The following is a 19,236-nucleotide window of genomic DNA, read 5'->3' as shown; positions in this document are numbered from 1 at the left end:
TTAATATTCTAATAAATTGCAATTACATTTTTTTTATCTAGCAATAAGTTACTCTGCTAACATACCTTGGGGCACTGGTGTATCCAGATGACTTCACTTTTGTGTGGAAAACCAGAGGCTGGTCCTTTATACCTCCTTTGTAAAAATAAAAGATGGTCAAAGACTGGCAGACACAAGTTATTGCATTAGTATAAACTGTATGATCTACAATATGCACATCCAAAGCAAATATTAAATATACTAAAAGAAAGTGAATGTTTAGAAATGAGTAATGCTATAAAGATAGAAGGATATTATTCCTGTAATTACAATGTAACTCCTTATTATATTGGAGTGAGTTTCATGGGTTATACTGGAAAAGGAGGACTTTAGATTACTGGGTGACCACTCTGTGCTGTGAGTATTAAGTGCATCAGCCACAAACTGTGGGATGGTTCATTCTGCTCCCTGTTCGCTGTCAGTGCCTTTACTATATTACAATGAGCTCACTTTTTCCATAGCCATTAAAACGTGTGAGGCTTTCCAAAAACTATTCTCCTGTCAAACACAGGCGAAGTAAGAAGAAGTCACATAATCTCAGAGTGGCAACTTAAGTTGCATCAGAAAAAAAATATATACAGATTTAGTCTAAAGCCTCGACTGCAACTCAACACTAGTTCATTATCAAACCAGAAATTACCCTGTGAAGTCTATTTGTCTAGGATTACTACTAATTAATTAACATTAATTAGTCAATTAATTTAGTGAGCAGACAAAACTACAAAATAGTAAATGTGTTTGAGCTCTTTCCATGCAATTTAACACATAATAAACTGACAGTACCTTATTTTGCAAAGTCTTGCAGGTTAGTGACAAATTACTATTAAACATGAAAACCACAGACTGATGGGAGCTGCTGTTGGATCCTGACTGATGTGCTGTGAACACATCAATGTGACTGATGTAAAAAAATTCATCATTTTGAGTGATGTCAGGTGAACCTGAGAAGAAATCAAAAAAACACTGCTATCTTACAGTGAAGCTGGCAACAGATGGCACACAAGTCAGTAGTTTTAATCTGACTATATATCTTAAAATGTATCAAACTTGCACTGTTAACCAACTGCCTATAAATCAGTACTTTTAAGGCTCTTGTACAATACAGTGTTGGCAAAGTCAGAACGCAATAATAAAGATATTTAAAAGAGTAAAACCACCCAGTCAAAAACAAAAGAAACACATCTGGATCTCCTGTCAGTCTCCTCTTATCTGGGAGTGCTTTTCATCTTTGATCAGTCGAGCCAGCATTCACTACAAGCTTTAGCTTGAAGGTCATTTTCCTGCAAAGTATGTTTGACATCAGTTGGATTTTGAATTTAAATTTGAGATACATCCTAGGTATGTGTTGTTCTGTCGATCTGCTCATTCCCAAAGAGAGCTATGCATGCTGTGTTTCTATAAAAGCAATATTCCTATTTCTGTCCTTTTGTCTTGTTTAGTTCCTATTTTTTCCCCTTTAAGATTCTTTTTCTACCAGATGTTTACAGAGCAAATGAAAAAGCTTCAGTGAACTTGATATTTAACAGAGGTTAAAGTAGTACTTTATAGTTTCTATTAGCAATGACCTTGAGAACTTGTCTTGTGACAATGGTCACTTTCATGTAGATTTTGATCCAGAACAGACTCTATGCAGAAAACTAAGCATTTTGGGCCAAAGATCTAATTACCTGACGACGCAATCACCTGGCATTGCTCCACAGCCCTATTGACCCCCTGCTGATATATAATGGTCATTTAGTTTTATGGGGCAGTAAAAATCTCATAATTTACGCTGACTTTACACCAGACGCTATTTGAAGCAAAGTGAGACTTTCAGACAAATTTCCAAGTCGAGTCATATCTGCGTAAAGTCACAGCAGTTTGCTCTGTGCTCCTTTTATAGCTCTCATTATGTGAGATTTAGCCTAACGACAAAAATTATTCAAAAATGTTTCATAACATTGAAATCCTTCATTCTACCTCAAAACACCAGCGCGTTTAGTTTCTAATGCAACAGCCAAAACAGCAAAACCATTATTGTAATAATGAGGTATTGTCTGCAATCACAGAGTGCACAAGGTGTTAGGGTTTGCACCTGTGGGACCAGAAATCATACGTGGTTGTTAGCATTAACAACTTAAAATGTGTATTGCTTATTTGGTTCCTGGGATTATATGACATGAGATTTTTTCAAAAACTCTACTCCACTAACTTTTGTTCAGAGTCAGAAAGCAGTAAGTGGCATAACTCAGACCTCCCTCTGAGTTAGTTGAACGCAACCCAAGAAAAATTCAAAATAATTCAAGCGTCTAAAAACGTATAAACCCTGGCAGGTAGAGTATATACATATCTATATATATATTACAGATATTTTGGCTATGACCAGAGTCTGTGGTATGAGTTATTGCTTTACTGACCCGTGAAAAGTGGAGCACACAGGAGTAGAAAGGAGTGAGAGTAGAAGTAAAAAGGCAGCAGTAGCACAGAGGCTGTAGGATGACAGGAGTTACAAACATGGAGCCATAGTAAGGCCCACTGGGTTACTCATGGTATTGTCATGTGATCTGTATCTGGAAACATTATCTGGATAATGACATCTGTTCCATGGAGTGTTTCATTTGCATTGTATTAAAATGATCTCAATTTGATACTACTACGACTACAACTTGCAGCTTTTGCAAGGCTTCTTTGTGTTAACAGTAAAAAGCAGAGTTAGATGACCTGTTGACCTGTTTTTTCCTCAGTAGTGATCACTACTATAAGGATTGCATTCATGCTTGGCTGTGATCTGAACAAAGTACAAGCCTGACCACCTCCATATGTGGTACGGCTGATGTGATTAAATTCTGATCCTCATGTGCTCTGTGCGCATTCGTACCTTGTATTAAAACACATTTTCCTTTATCCAAAAAAAGTTATTTGGATACAGATTGCATGTTAATGCAACAGTTCTGGTGCATGTTAACAGCAATAGAAATGGTGTCTGAACCATATGCTGACCATCTGGAACATATATGTAGCACAGTAAAGGGAAAATGCACAAAGGGGGCAAATAATGCACCACTGTATTACTAGTACAGTGTCCAATAAACAGAGAACTGGATGTTTATTAGGTGCACAGAACAATATTGAAGCTACTGTAAACAGTGCCAACTTTAACGATACTTAAAAGCGTGAGAGACTTCCCTCTTTCATTCAGACTGGACTAGTCAGGACTTAATTAGTCTTGCATAGATAGAACTATCTCCACAGAGCTGTATCAGTGCTGGATAATGCTCTGGCTAGACGTCATGATTGTTCTGCCAGAAGAGCAAAAACGCTTTGCCGCATTTGTATCTCTTTAAACCAATCACAATCGGTGCAAAGCCCAGGATGTAGTGAAGGTGCCCCTGCAAAATAGTGGTGGGGTACTGTTTTGTTGGGACGTTTGCAAGCAAGTAGGCGAGCATTGTCATTAAAATGGAAAACTCACCAAACAAAGCAAGATTTGTATAATCCAACTCTTCAGCAGAGCTTGACATTCTCAGCGTACTGGTTGCTAACTTTGAGGTTGTTGCTTTTGCTTTCTATAGTGAAGGGCATTTTGACAGTGGCAACACACAGATAGCAGAATGGGAAGAGAAAGCCATATGAAATCTACATCTGGTGAGTCATGCTAAACCCTCAACATTTCTTGTCCCTCACAGATTGTTTTCTCAAGTCATCCTACCTTAAAAAGCTCTGAAAAATAAAACTGATATTGATGCTTTCTGATCTATATCACGTCGAAGTAAAATGATGTCTTGCAGCAGTCATTCAGTTGATATTACTGATGACTAAGAATCTAAGGCTGTCTCCTCTTTTGAAATCATGTCTTTTTTGTAGAAATTAGGGGAAATTACAGTACCCTTAACTTCCAGTACATTTATATGTTCCCGACAAAGAAATGTTAATAAACTAGTTTATCTGTATTTTCATGTTTGGTGTTATTGGGGAAAGGGTTCAAAGTGAGTTCTGAATATGCAGTCAGGATTATTCAGTGCTAACTGCTGTTTTAGTAATCCTTACTGAATACCAACTTAATCCAGGCAGCAAGACCCAGGAATTATACTATACATCATACAAAAAGTAATGGCAGCTGATTATCATCATCTCAAGAGCCAACAGTCCTGGTTCCTTTCATGATTATGTTACATAGCAATTTGACATGACAACAGATATCTAATCGGCACTCACAGCTCTTTAAAAAAAAAAAAAAAAAAGGCTGCTTCAGACTCGTGCCAGACTTACAATGGAAGAACATTTTCCTTTCCAGGAGTCTCAGAGGTTTATGGTGTAATTTGTATACAATACTGCAGATATCTTTAAGAGTACAGAGATGCATGGGGGCAGCATGGTGGGTGAGTCCGTAAATGTTTGTGGTTTTTGGTCTGACGTTGCAGTCACACGGCACTGCTAGACTTCCTCGAAGATCCCCTACATAGTCTGGCACTGGCAAATCCCTTAACTCCAGCTGTGGGGAGCCCAGCTAATACTGGCTTTCTCAGCACTAACTCTCTGTAAGAGCAACATGTAAACCTCAGTATACTGTAGGTCTCCAGCAGAATAGTTTCAAGCTGCCAGGTCCTAATGATACACCAAAGAAACACAAAACGGCTCACTTTACCAGTGAATGCAAGCAGCAAGCATAGAAGAAAAGTGGGTTAATGTGAGAGAATCACCCGAAATGTTTCACACTTTCACTGATGCAAAAACCTGTTAACGTTGGAAATGAAAACGGAAGGGAATGTAATAATAAACGCATCCACACTCAGCACAATGCAAAGGACAGAATTTTACATGTGCACTGTACTTACAGTTAATGAGGATGTTTTTAGCAGCTCTTGTAATAGCCAAACAGACTTTTTATAAACCTACAAGTACGATTTAAGAGAACCATCTGTGGCCAAGAAAAACAGACAACGAGCCATTCATGAGGTGAACTATATAATGGGTCATACTTTTAAAACCCAAAGTCATCAAACAGCAGTAGCTCCCTTTTTATTATACGTGAATGAGCGTAGGTGAGAGGTGAGTGAGTGAGTGTTCAGACAGCTACAGAGATGCTGACCTTTCTTTTTAGGATGGTTGGGTTCCTTCTTCTTTATTTCAGCACTGAGAGGAGAGTCGAGCAGTGGAGGAGCACTGAAAACAAGGGAGGGGTGAAATGGGGGAAAAGAGTTACTGGAAATGAAGGAGCACAGCATTTTCCACCTCCACCGTTATGGATTATTAGTCCTTCTAATTCTCAGTACCATGATATTGTTGACTCATGAAAAACCAGATGGTGGCATGAATGGTTATATTAGAGCAAGTTAATATGGAAATGTCAGAGTCAGAAGGCATTACAGGCAGCAGGCCAACTGGAAAACAGGCCACACTCATGTGTTGTACTGCTGGTGAGGTCAGATGACCAGTACCTGAGAGTAACTAACACAAGTCTACAAGTTTATTGTTTTTGCAAGTTGTAACAAGCTGACATGATTGTTCTTTGGCTCATAAATTGCAAATTTTTAAGTAGAAAAGCGTATAAAGATGATGAAATTAGCACTTACTGGTGCTGCTGGACTTTGCAAAATAATCATTTATGGAGGCACAGGTAATACCTGAATGAATTTTGTTTCTTCCCCAGAGGACGATTTAAAAGTTTTGGCATTTATGAAGCAATGTTATAGTGAGGGTAATAAGTATAATTCTCTGGATTAAGGAGTGCATCCAATACAGACAGTTTTATGAAAACCTATGCACATTTAAAAGTTAAGACATATAAAAAAATATTCACAACATTCAGGCAGTTATAGAGCAGAGAAGTTCCTGGCTTCCACCATATGATTACGTGAGCAACAGAAAAGCTGTTGTTTGCTCTTATTTTTTTTGTCATTTGCAGACGGTTTCGACATATGGGACGCACTATTGGTCCTAAATAAAGACATGATAGAATAATAGAATATGAGTTACAGTACAAGCAGCTGAGATACACATTACTATAGGAATGCCTCGTTTCCAGCCTCTCTCTGCCAGCCAAAGCTTCCCTAAGGAAGACACTGGCTTTCTACACATACAGTTGATTTGTTACAAAAACAAGGCCACAACACTATATGATCACCGAATATAACTCAGGATTTACCTTGGGAACACCGAAAAGCCTTCACCACAAGTCCGGATCCTCCCGAGGTCACACAGATGCAACTCCAGCAGGACAACATTTGGAGTAAACAAAGCGCTCACTAAAACCACCATCTGTGTGACAGATAATTCATTTAGTACCAAAAAATGATGAAAAAAAAGAAAAAAGAAACACTTGTTGGTTAACGTTCAGGAAAACAGACACTGTTGCTAGTCAGAATGTTACATTTTTATGCTTCACTACAGCGTATAATTGCTTCTCTGTAGCAACAGAAAGATATCACTTTCCTTAACAAACACACCGTCAAATCTTGTTTAAAAAAAAAATAAAAATCCTATCTTATAAATAATATATCTTGAAGAAAAATCTGAAAAAAACCCCAACATAATCCTTGGATGGATTGTGAAAGCATAAAGTGCTAATAGCAGCATTACAAAACCACCAAGGTTTAAGCATAGCAGCACCCAAGACAGTAAAATCACACTTGGAAAGAAAACGAAAAAACTCCACATTAATCCAGTTACTTAGAGAGAACTGATCTCAGTGGTTACAGTTGCAACAAAAGCAAAATAGGATTAGGGATTGATTACAAGTATCCTGAGCCCATATTACATAACATGCCAATTGAATTATCGAAGTTAAAAGGGCAATTCGGTGACTTAATGCTTGAAATTTGCTGACTTCATGTTGTTTATCACGATTTTACGGGAATTACTTACGGAGTTATTGCTCCCTGGTGATACTGACCATGATCCAGCCATGGTGATGCTCAGGTTGGGGTAATCTACAAGAATTAACATCAGTCACGTGTTTGGCTTCAACAAGTTTCCAGTTCATATGTATCCGGGGAATTTGGAACATGAATGTGAGCAAACATATTTATATACCTTATTAACACATCAGTAGAATGTATATAAACAAATCAATTCTGTCTTGGTAAAGTTTGCAATGCAAAGAAAGTCACTTTGCCTGGAAATCTTTGTAAAATATATCAAGGCACCAACAGATCAACCAGTGAAGATAAGCATCCACAGTGCCATTTATTTGGGCATATAGCTACAGCTGAAACACGGAGGAGAAAGCTGAAATGTTCATGGGCATAGCATTGGGACAATTGCTGAATTCCGGCTTTTATGCAAAGGTAAGCATTTTACTGCCTTTTGTAGGAAGTCATGTCATTCTCCTAGAGTTTGATATCAATCACTGTTCTAAAAAAAAAGAAAAAAAGAAAAAGAAAGAAACCACACGGCTAGCAGCCTACCTTTGAAATATAGTGCTGTTACAAGTTCTGAAGTAGCCAAATCCACTACATATAGGCCATCGGAGCTTCCAATACAAAACCAGCTGTTGTCTCTGCAGGGGCTCACAGAGAAACATATGGAAAAACAGTGTTACAGGATTTCCCTTAAAAGCACTTTTTCAGATCATTTGGGGGAAAGACAACGAAACCACATACTAAAGAAAAACATACTGATGTGATGGAGTGGCAAGGCATGCACACCATAAGACTATAGCTTTTTGTTTGAGTTTCCTTTGACTTCATGTAGTCTAAAGCACACACACCAAGCAGGCTGGAAACTACTGCCACATAGTGTTGAAAGGAACTTTGCTTTTTTTGTTGTTTTTTTTTAATCAGCTTCCTGCTCTGAGCTACATGCTGGGGTTATGATATTGTGGGCAATTTACAGTATACCAGTTCTACATTTTAGTGCATCGTTACCTTCATGCTGAGCGTGTGCTTCTGAACAGGATGGAGACCATTAAAGCCATTAAGTGTGGAGTTTTAATGTGATTATCGCATCGTTCAAAATTCTCCGCAGGTAATCGTTTTTGTTTGTGGAAAAATGAGATGTGTTCACTGCTGTATTTTATAGTATCTTTTTGACTCTTACACTGGGGGGGTGCCAAAGCCTGAATTATACATTCTAGGAACAGTAGCTTTAAAGTAACAGGATTAGCAGAGTGCACATTTGTTAGACACGTGTGCAAGAAACAAAGACTCACATAAAAGTATATGATATGTTAAATATTCAGGTGAAGTGCCATGCTATTTGATGCTAAGATGTACTTTTTACTCCTTGGGCATACCCAGAATTATTACACTACTCATTAATACACTTTAACAGTAAAAAAAAAAAAAAATAGGTCACTTCTGTGGGGTATGAAGCAAGTAATTCTGCCTACTGCATATTTCTCCCATAACATACTTGAGAAAAAACTGTTATTTCTTGAAGACCATCAAATGAAAGCTAGTAAAATCATGGCTGCAGACAGACATGATGCAGTAAATGTTTTTTTTTTTTTTTACTCCAAAGCTTCTGTTTGGGTTCAGAGTAAAGAAGTTATAGACACTGCTATGAGATCACATGCTTTTCTAAGCATAAGGATTCAACGTCCATTTCATTCCAGTGGTCCACAAAACACAAAGAAAGTTATGTCTGTGCTTTTTAAGTGCCTGCTTCCTGTCATAACATCAAATGTTTTAACAGTCTGAAACAGTTTATGCTACAAGACTGCAGTTTCCTGTGATGTGTGAAGTTCCCTGTGATGTTTTTGTGTGTGTGTGTGTGTGTGTGTATGTGTGACTGTGTGGACACGTGCAGCAATTAGCCCATAAAGATGTGCCATTTAGTTGAGGAATTTTTTCCAGGCTTTTGTGACAGTGTAACATCTATATAGCCCTAATGACAGAAATATGCAGCTTTTTCTTGTTTTCTTTTCATGACAACTGTATTTGAATTGCTTTCGTAATATTTTCCTGGATCACATGCAATTTGTGCTTTGTGGAAATATGAACAAAACTGAGCCCCTGAGAATGCTTACAGTACTGACAGTATCATGCCTCGCTTCAACATTAAGAATCCCTGACACAAATGAAGTAAAACAGATCTTCCTTGTGGTTAAGCCAAATAATAAGACCCATCACTCCATTTGGAGCCCTTGAGACTAAGTGAGTGAGTGAGACTGGTCTCTGTGCTGACACTATAAAGTCCATCTTGTGATTTTTTTGTAACTAATGAATGAAGTAAAGCACAGTTCTTAAACACAACATGATTCATGCTTATCTACTCATCCATCCATTTCGTAACAGCTGATGCAGGTCTACAAATTCAAAGTAAATGTTCCTGGAAGTCAGACAGCATTAAAAAATGTGGCCTTAAGCATGAGGCTATCACTTCTGCAGCTCCTCCAGCTAAACTCTCATACTTACCTTTTTTGGTCAGTAGTAGTGTTTGTAAATGAGCCACATAAAGCCATTTGGAGGACAGGTTTTGAAGTCTCCACAGCTGATTGTTCAGTAACTCCTGGAAGAAAATAACCAAAAAGTAATGTGAAAGTGATTGAGTGACTCTGTTTGTGCAGGTCGCAGAAACAGACATATGGTTCATGAAAGGATTTTTTTTTTTTAACTGAAATTCACTCTTATTCCGCCTGCACTACACCCTCTCTGTCACTGCTTGTTTGTAACATCACCTGCTTGATGGCTCACAGGCTCTTGGTGCATCTGATGTCTCTTCTCCATCTTCTGAAGGTCCATTTTAGTCACCAGGGGACACTTGTAGTCAACACTGAGAGAAAAGCACCACACCTAAAACATATAGACAACATAGAGGCTGTAGAATTTCAGTCTCTGACAGGGATTTTGAGCTTTTAAACGCTGTGTGTTTCAGTCACTAACCTGTCCATCACTTGAGCCGGTAATCAGCTGCCTATCCTCCTCCAAGAAGAGCACGCTAAGCAGGGAAGTGGCTAAAGAACCGAAAAAGTTGATGTTTTCGATCATTTTGCTGGAACCTGTCTGCTCTAAAGCAGTCACTATACCAGGGGTCTCGAACTCCGGTCCTCGAGGGCCGCAATCCTGCAANAATTCTGATCCTCATGTGCTCTGTGCGCATTCGTACCTTGTATTAAAACACATTTTCCTTTATCCAAAAAAAGCTATTTGGATACAGATTGCATGTTAATGCAACAGTTCTGGTGCATGTTAACAGCAATAGAAATGGTGTCTGAACCATATGCTGACCATCTGGAACATATATGTAGCACAGTAAAGGGAAAATGCACAAAGGGGGCAAATAATGCACCACTGTATTACTAGTACAGTGTCCAATAAACAGAGAACTGGATGTTTATTAGGTGCACAGAACAATATTGAAGCTACTGTAAACAGTGCCAACTTTAACGATACTTAAAAGCGTGAGAGACTTCCCTCTTTCATTCAGACTGGACTAGTCAGGACTTAATTAGTCTTGCATAGATAGAACTATCTCCACAGAGCTGTATCAGTGCTGGATAATGCTCTGGCTAGACGTCATGATTGTTCTGCCAGAAGAGCAAAAACGCTTTGCCGCATTTGTATCTCTTTAAACCAATCACAATCGGTGCAAAGCCCAGGATGTAGTGAAGGTGCCCCTGCAAAATAGTGGTGGGGTACTGTTTTGTTGGGACGTTTGCAAGCAAGTAGGCGAGCATTGTCATTAAAATGGAAAACTCACCAAACAAAGCAAGATTTGTATAATCCAACTCTTCAGCAGAGCTTGACATTCTCAGCGTACTGGTTGCTAACTTTGAGGTTGTTGCTTTTGCTTTCTATAGTGAAGGGCATTTTGACAGTGGCAACACACAGATAGCAGAAGGGGAAGAGAAAGCCATATGAAATCTACATCTGGTGAGTCATACTAAACCCTCAACATTTCTTGTCCCTCACAGATTGTTTTCTCAAGTCATCCGACCTTAAAAAGCTCTGAAAAATAAAACTGATTTTGATGCTTTCTGAACTATATCCCGTCAAAGTAAAATGATGTCTTGCAGCAGTCATTCAGTTGATATTACTGATGACTAAGAATCTAAGGCTGTCTCCTCTTTTGAAATCATGTCTTTTTTGTAGAAATTAGGGGAAATTACAGTACCCTTAACTTCCAGTACATTTATATGTTCCCGACAAAGAAATGTTAATAAACTAGTTTATCTGTATTTTCATGTTTGGTGTTATTGGGGAAAGGGTTCAAAGTGAGTTCTGAATATGCAGTCAGGATTATTCAGTGCTAACTGCTGTTTTAGTAATCCTTACTGAATACCAACTTAATCCAGGCAGCAAGACCCAGGAATTATACTATACATCATACAAAAAGTAATGGCAGCTGATTATCATCATCTCAAGAGCCAACAGTCCTGGTTCCTTTCATGATTATGTTACATAGCAATTTGACATGACAACAGATATCTAATCGGCACTCACAGCTCTTTAAAAAAAAAAAAAAAAAAGGCTGCTTCAGACTCGTGCCAGACTTACAATGGAAGAACAGTTTCCTTTCCAGGAGTCTCAGAGGTTTATGGTGTAATTTGTATACAATACTGCAGATATCTTTAAGAGTACAGAGATGCATGGGGGCAGCATGGTGGGTGAGTCCGTAAATGTTTGTGGTTTTTGGTCTGACGTTGCAGTCACACGGCACTGCTAGACTTCCTCGAAGATCCCCTACATAGTCTGGCACTGGCAAATCCCTTAACTCCAGCTGTGGGGAGCCCAGCTAATACTGGCTTTCTCAGCACTAACTCTCTGTAAGAGCAACATGTAAACCTCAGTATACTGTAGGTCTCCAGCAGAATAGTTTCAAGCTGCCAGGTCCTAATGATACACCAAAGAAACACAAAACGGCTCACTTTACCAGTGAATGCAAGCAGCAAGCATAGAAGAAAAGTGGGTTAATGTGAGAGAATCACCCGAAATGTTTCACACTTTCACTGATGCAAAAACCTGTTAACGTTGGAAATGAAAACGGAAGGGAATGTAATAATAAACGCATCCACACTCAGCACAATGCAAAGGACAGAATTTTACATGTGCACTGTACTTACAGTTAATGAGGATGTTTTTAGCAGCTCTTGTAATAGCCAAACAGACTTTTTATAAACCTACAAGTACGATTTAAGAGAACCATCTGTGGCCAAGAAAAACAGACAACGAGCCATTCATGAGGTGAACTATATAATGGGTCATACTTTTAAAACCCAAAGTCATCAAACAGCAGTAGCTCCCTTTTTATTATACGTGAATGAGCGTAGGTGAGAGGTGAGTGAGTGAGTGTTCAGACAGCTACAGAGATGCTGACCTTTCTTTTTAGGATGGTTGGGTTCCTTCTTCTTTATTTCAGCACTGAGAGGAGAGTCGAGCAGTGGAGGAGCACTGAAAACAAGGGAGGGGTGAAATGGGGGAAAAGAGTTACTGGAAATGAAGGAGCACAGCATTTTCCACCTCCACCGTTATGGATTATTAGTCCTTCTAATTCTCAGTACCATGATATTGTTGACTCATGAAAAACCAGATGGTGGCATGAATGGTTATATTAGAGCAAGTTAATATGGAAATGTCAGAGTCAGAAGGCATTACAGGCAGCAGGCCAACTGGAAAACAGGCCACACTCATGTGTTGTACTGCTGGTGAGGTCAGATGACCAGTACCTGAGAGTAACTAACACAAGTCTACAAGTTTATTGTTTTTGCAAGTTGTAACAAGCTGACATGATTGTTCTTTGGCTCATAAATTGCAAATTTTTAAGTAGAAAAGCGTATAAAGATGATGAAATTAGCACTTACTGGTGCTGCTGGACTTTGCAAAATAATCATTTATGGAGGCACAGGTAATACCTGAATGAATTTTGTTTCTTCCCCAGAGGACGATTTAAAAGTTTTGGCATTTATGAAGCAATGTTATAGTGAGGGTAATAAGTATAATTCTCTGGATTAAGGAGTGCATCCAATACAGACAGTTTTATGAAAACCTATGCACATTTAAAAGTTAAGACATATAAAAAAATATTCACAACATTCAGGCAGTTATAGAGCAGAGAAGTTCCTGGCTTCCACCATATGATTACGTGAGCAACAGAAAAGCTGTTGTTTGCTCTTATTTTTTTTGTCATTTGCAGACGGTTTCGACATATGGGACGCACTATTGGTCCTAAATAAAGACATGATAGAATAATAGAATATGAGTTACAGTACAAGCAGCTGAGATACACATTACTATAGGAATGCCTCGTTTCCAGCCTCTCTCTGCCAGCCAAAGCTTCCCTAAGGAAGACACTGGCTTTCTACACATACAGTTGATTTGTTACAAAAACAAGGCCACAACACTATATGATCACCGAATATAACTCAGGATTTACCTTGGGAACACCGAAAAGCCTTCACCACAAGTCCGGATCCTCCCGAGGTCACACAGATGCAACTCCAGCAGGACAACATTTGGAGTAAACAAAGCGCTCACTAAAACCACCATCTGTGTGACAGATAATTCATTTAGTACCAAAAAATGATGAAAAAAAAGAAAAAAGAAACACTTGTTGGTTAACGTTCAGGAAAACAGACACTGTTGCTAGTCAGAATGTTACATTTTTATGCTTCACTACAGCGTATAATTGCTTCTCTGTAGCAACAGAAAGATATCACTTTCCTTAACAAACACACCGTCAAATCTTGTTTAAAAAAAAAATAAAAATCCTATCTTATAAATAATATATCTTGAAGAAAAATCTGAAAAAAACCCCAACATAATCCTTGGATGGATTGTGAAAGCATAAAGTGCTAATAGCAGCATTACAAAACCACCAAGGTTTAAGCATAGCAGCACCCAAGACAGTAAAATCACACTTGGAAAGAAAACGAAAAAACTCCACATTAATCCAGTTACTTAGAGAGAACTGATCTCAGTGGTTACAGTTGCAACAAAAGCAAAATAGGATTAGGGATTGATTACAAGTATCCTGAGCCCATATTACATAACATGCCAATTGAATTATCGAAGTTAAAAGGGCAATTCGGTGACTTAATGCTTGAAATTTGCTGACTTCATGTTGTTTATCACGATTTTACGGGAATTACTTACGGAGTTATTGCTCCCTGGTGATACTGACCATGATCCAGCCATGGTGATGCTCAGGTTGGGGTAATCTACAAGAATTAACATCAGTCACGTGTTTGGCTTCAACAAGTTTCCAGTTCATATGTATCCGGGGAATTTGGAACATGAATGTGAGCAAACATATTTATATACCTTATTAACACATCAGTAGAATGTATATAAACAAATCAATTCTGTCTTGGTAAAGTTTGCAATGCAAAGAAAGTCACTTTGCCTGGAAATCTTTGTAAAATATATCAAGGCACCAACAGATCAACCAGTGAAGATAAGCATCCACAGTGCCATTTATTTGGGCATATAGCTACAGCTGAAACACGGAGGAGAAAGCTGAAATGTTCATGGGCATAGCATTGGGACAATTGCTGAATTCCGGCTTTTATGCAAAGGTAAGCATTTTACTGCCTTTTGTAGGAAGTCATGTCATTCTCCTAGAGTTTGATATCAATCACTGTTCTAAAAAAAAAGAAAAAAAGAAAAAGAAAGAAACCACACGGCTAGCAGCCTACCTTTGAAATATAGTGCTGTTACAAGTTCTGAAGTAGCCAAATCCACTACATATAGGCCATCGGAGCTTCCAATACAAAACCAGCTGTTGTCTCTGCAGGGGCTCACAGAGAAACATATGGAAAAACAGTGTTACAGGATTTCCCTTAAAAGCACTTTTTCAGATCATTTGGGGGAAAGACAACGAAACCACATACTAAAGAAAAACATACTGATGTGATGGAGTGGCAAGGCATGCACACCATAAGACTATAGCTTTTTGTTTGAGTTTCCTTTGACTTCATGTAGTCTAAAGCACACACACCAAGCAGGCTGGAAACTACTGCCACATAGTGTTGAAAGGAACTTTGCTTTTTTTGTTGTTTTTTTTTAATCAGCTTCCTGCTCTGAGCTACATGCTGGGGTTATGATATTGTGGGCAATTTACAGTATACCAGTTCTACATTTTAGTGCATCGTTACCTTCATGCTGAGCGTGTGCTTCTGAACAGGATGGAGACCATTAAAGCCATTAAGTGTGGAGTTTTAATGTGATTATCGCATCGTTCAAAATTCTCCGCAGGTAATCGTTTTTGTTTGTGGAAAAATGAGATGTGTTCACTGCTGTATTTTATAGTATCTTTTTGACTCTTACACTGGGGGGGTGCCAAAGCCTGAATTATACATTCTAGGAACAGTAGCTTTAAAGTAACAGGATTAGCAGAGTGCACATTTGTTAGACACGTGTGCAAGAAACAAAGACTCACATAAAAGTATATGATATGTTAAATATTCAGGTGAAGTGCCATGCTATTTGATGCTAAGATGTACTTTTTACTCCTTGGGCATACCCAGAATTATTACACTACTCATTAATACACTTTAACAGTAAAAAAAAAAAAAAATAGGTCACTTCTGTGGGGTATGAAGCAAGTAATTCTGCCTACTGCATATTTCTCCCATAACATACTTGAGAAAAAACTGTTATTTCTTGAAGACCATCAAATGAAAGCTAGTAAAATCATGGCTGCAGACAGACATGATGCAGTAAATGTTTTTTTTTTTTTTTACTCCAAAGCTTCTGTTTGGGTTCAGAGTAAAGAAGTTATAGACACTGCTATGAGATCACATGCTTTTCTAAGCATAAGGATTCAACGTCCATTTCATTCCAGTGGTCCACAAAACACAAAGAAAGTTATGTCTGTGCTTTTTAAGTGCCTGCTTCCTGTCATAACATCAAATGTTTTAACAGTCTGAAACAGTTTATGCTACAAGACTGCAGTTTCCTGTGATGTGTGAAGTTCCCTGTGATGTTTTTGTGTGTGTGTGTGTGTGTGTGTATGTGTGACTGTGTGGACACGTGCAGCAATTAGCCCATAAAGATGTGCCATTTAGTTGAGGAATTTTTTCCAGGCTTTTGTGACAGTGTAACATCTATATAGCCCTAATGACAGAAATATGCAGCTTTTTCTTGTTTTCTTTTCATGACAACTGTATTTGAATTGCTTTCGTAATATTTTCCTGGATCACATGCAATTTGTGCTTTGTGGAAATATGAACAAAACTGAGCCCCTGAGAATGCTTACAGTACTGACAGTATCATGCCTCGCTTCAACATTAAGAATCCCTGACACAAATGAAGTAAAACAGATCTTCCTTGTGATTAAGCCAAATAATAAGACCCATCACTCCATTTGGAGCCCTTGAGACTAAGTGAGTGAGTGAGACTGGTCTCTGTGCTGACACTATAAAGTCCATCTTGTGATTTTTTTGTAACTAATGAATGAAGAAAAGTACAGTTCTTAAACACAACATGATTCATGCTTATCTACTCATCCATCCATTTCGTAACAGCTGATGCAGGTCTACAAATTCAAAGTAAATGTTCCTGGAAGTCAGATAGCATTAAGAAATGTGGCCTTAAGCATGAGGCTATCACTTCTGCAGCTCCTCCAGCTAAACTCTCATACTTACCTTTTTTGGTCAGTAGTAGTGTTTGTAAATGAGCCACATAAAGCCATTTGGAGGACAGGTTTTGAAGTCTCCACAGCTGATTGTTCAGTAACTCCTGGAAGAAAATAACCAAAAAGTAATGTGAAAGTGATTGAGTGACTCTGTTTGTTCAGGTCGCAGAAACAGACATATGGTTCATGAAAGGATTTTTTTTTTTTAACTGAAATTCACTCTTATTCCGCCTGCACTACACCCTCTCTGTCACTGCTTGTTTGTAACATCACCTGCTTGATGGCTCACAGGCTCTTGGTGCATCTGATGTCTCTTCTCCATCTTCTGAAGGTCCATTTTAGTCACCAGGGGACACTTGTAGTCAACACTGAGAGAAAAGCACCACACCTAAAACATATAGACAACATAGAGGCTGTAGAATTTCAGTCTCTGACAGGGATTTTGAGCTTTTAAATGCTGTGTGTTTCAGTCACTAACCTGTCCATCACTTGAGCCGGTAATCAGCTGCCTATCCTCCTCCAAGAAGAGCACGCTAAGCAGGGAAGTGGCTAAAGAACCGAAAAAGTTGATGTTTTCGATCATTTTGCTGGAACCTGTCTGCTCTAAAGCAGTCACTATACCAGGGGTCTCGAACTCCGGTCCTCGAGGGCCGCAATCCTGCAACTTTTAGATGTTTCCTTCTTCCAACACACCTGATTCAAATAATCAACTCAGCATCAAGCTCTGCAGAAGCCTGATAACAATCCTGATCATTTGAATCAGGTGTGTTGGAAGAAGGAAACATCTAAAAGTTGCAGGATTGCGGCCCTCGAGGACCGGAGTTCGAGACCCCTGCACTATACCAAACATACCATTTGAATTTTTTTTTTTAAATCACTGAACACTTTTATTTAAACGTTACCAGTGCCTAAGATTTGAAAGATTTGATACATATATATGAAAAGATGCTCATTTCAAAAAGTACTTGTAAATTTATCAACTAAATTGTACAAATTAAAAAAGGAGGATCAATGCCATTAGGTGCCATGCTCAAATGAATGCCAGTTCCTGTGGACAGGGAAACTAATTTCCTCCAACATGATTCAAAAAGTCATATTCTACCTGAAAGCACAAATGACTGGTAGACAACAGCTTCCGTTTTTAAATCCCAAACCTGAAAAAAGACAAAGCAAGACACTGCAAACTTAAGCACAATGTGTGCAATACTTGGTATTAGTTCTGTAAACCAATACACATCTTTGTCTCTTAATCAAAAGGTCGAATCCTATGTGAGTACCTTGAAAGTGCGGTCCTCAGAAGTGGTGACAACGATATCTTTATTCCAGGGACAGAACTCTGCTGAAGTTAAGGGTCCCAGATGGCCGTTCAAGGTAGAGATCACTTCCTGTTTCTGACATGAAAAACATCAGGAAAACGTGAATAAGAAAAACCTTTCACAGCTTCTAATCTATCATAAGAGAAACAATGTGATTCTTCTTCAAGCAGAGATGTCTGGCAAACTTTCAATGAATCAGAGCAAAGTACAAAGAAATGCAATACAGTATTTAGGTGCAGCATATGTAATGCATGTGAGCCATAGAATGTCATATACTGAGACAATCCTTGAGCCTAGATGTATTCACCAATTTGTATGGACACGAAAATAAACAAAACAAAAGTGTGAAATGTTTGTCTCGTGGTACCTTAGCGCTGAGAACATATGCAGTTGTTCCTGAGCATGCAGCCACTCGTTCGTCAGAAAAACAGAATGAAAGATGGACAACTTCACCCAGTAAAGTCCCTATAACTGTTCCAGATGCAATTTTACCTGCAGAAAAATTAAACCAGTCTGTGTATATTCAAAGTTTAAGAATTCAGTGACTCCACTTCACACGAGTGACCTATCCTGTAATATTTCACTAGATGGCAGGCTAGGGAAGGTTTTCACAAATGCTTATACTTACAGTACAACCTAGGACACCATGTGTGCAACAAGCTTGCTCCACAACATTACCAATTAAGGGAATTATACTATTACATATGAGAGAAACACTGAGTTCAGATTTTGAGCAAAACTCACTCAAAAAACACTGTGTGACATAGACAGGGGGAGTAAACTGTGTACATTGCACACACTTGAGGACACACACAACTATTTCTTTTACCCTCTTTGGTTCTCTTTGCACACAGTTCAACATCCCAAACAATGATATAATCAGCAGAGGCAGAGCAGAGGAGGACAGGTCTGCTTCCTTTTCCAAAAGTCATGGCACTGATGTCTCCATGGTGGCCAGCCAGCAGCAGGGGCTGTGAACAAACACAACATAGTTAAATGCATTTTAACTCATTCAAACTGTTTGCACCTCATGTGGGAGTCTAAAGCATTATTTCAAACTAAGTTCCAGGCCAGTATAAATATCTCATATTACGATATATAAGATGCATCCCAATTAAAAAAAGAAATAAGAGAAAAAGGCTTCATATAGCTTACTACAACTTGCAAACAGAGTATCTTGCTAATGACAGTAACAATCAAATAATAGTTGTTTTTCCAGCACACCCCTCTCAAAATTGTCTTATCAAACCTTTTGATGCACGTCCATGTTATTGTAAATCAGCATCTCCTTGCCGTGCAGTGGTATGCCACAGTAACACTGGCAGCATGCGAGCTGCCGGTGTGACAGCAGTCTGTCACAAGCTAAACTTAGCTTTTCTAGCATCAT

The 19,236-nt window shown here is 38.6% G+C and overlaps 1 protein-coding gene across 1 annotated transcript in view; it reads right to left on the bottom strand.

Annotated features, from left to right (window-relative positions):
- Window positions 1-19,236, bottom strand: part of wdr27 (WD repeat domain 27) — a 52,922-nt gene extending 33,686 nt beyond the window's left edge. The window contains exons 1-14 of the mRNA XM_008280672.1: window positions 19,099-19,236; window positions 18,679-18,820; window positions 18,217-18,341; window positions 17,811-17,924; window positions 17,636-17,687; window positions 17,012-17,082; window positions 16,807-16,921; window positions 16,771-16,776; window positions 16,544-16,634; window positions 14,594-14,685; window positions 14,052-14,116; window positions 13,333-13,445; window positions 12,277-12,350; window positions 66-135 (exon numbers count right to left, since the gene is read on the bottom strand). Coding sequence (XP_008278894.1) covers window positions 66-135; window positions 12,277-12,350; window positions 13,333-13,445; window positions 14,052-14,116; window positions 14,594-14,685; window positions 16,544-16,634; window positions 16,771-16,776; window positions 16,807-16,921; window positions 17,012-17,082; window positions 17,636-17,687; window positions 17,811-17,924; window positions 18,217-18,341; window positions 18,679-18,820; window positions 19,099-19,236 — 1,268 coding nt within the window. The remainder of the gene's footprint in view (window positions 1-65; window positions 136-12,276; window positions 12,351-13,332; window positions 13,446-14,051; window positions 14,117-14,593; window positions 14,686-16,543; window positions 16,635-16,770; window positions 16,777-16,806; window positions 16,922-17,011; window positions 17,083-17,635; window positions 17,688-17,810; window positions 17,925-18,216; window positions 18,342-18,678; window positions 18,821-19,098) is intronic.

Source organism: Stegastes partitus, unplaced genomic scaffold (assembly GCF_000690725.1).
Source record: "Stegastes partitus isolate 25-593 unplaced genomic scaffold, Stegastes_partitus-1.0.2 Scaffold206, whole genome shotgun sequence".
NCBI classification, from domain to species: Eukaryota; Metazoa; Chordata; class Actinopteri; family Pomacentridae; genus Stegastes; species Stegastes partitus.
Note: the sequence above shows the minus strand (reverse complement) of the source record. Positions and strands in the feature narration are given on the sequence as shown.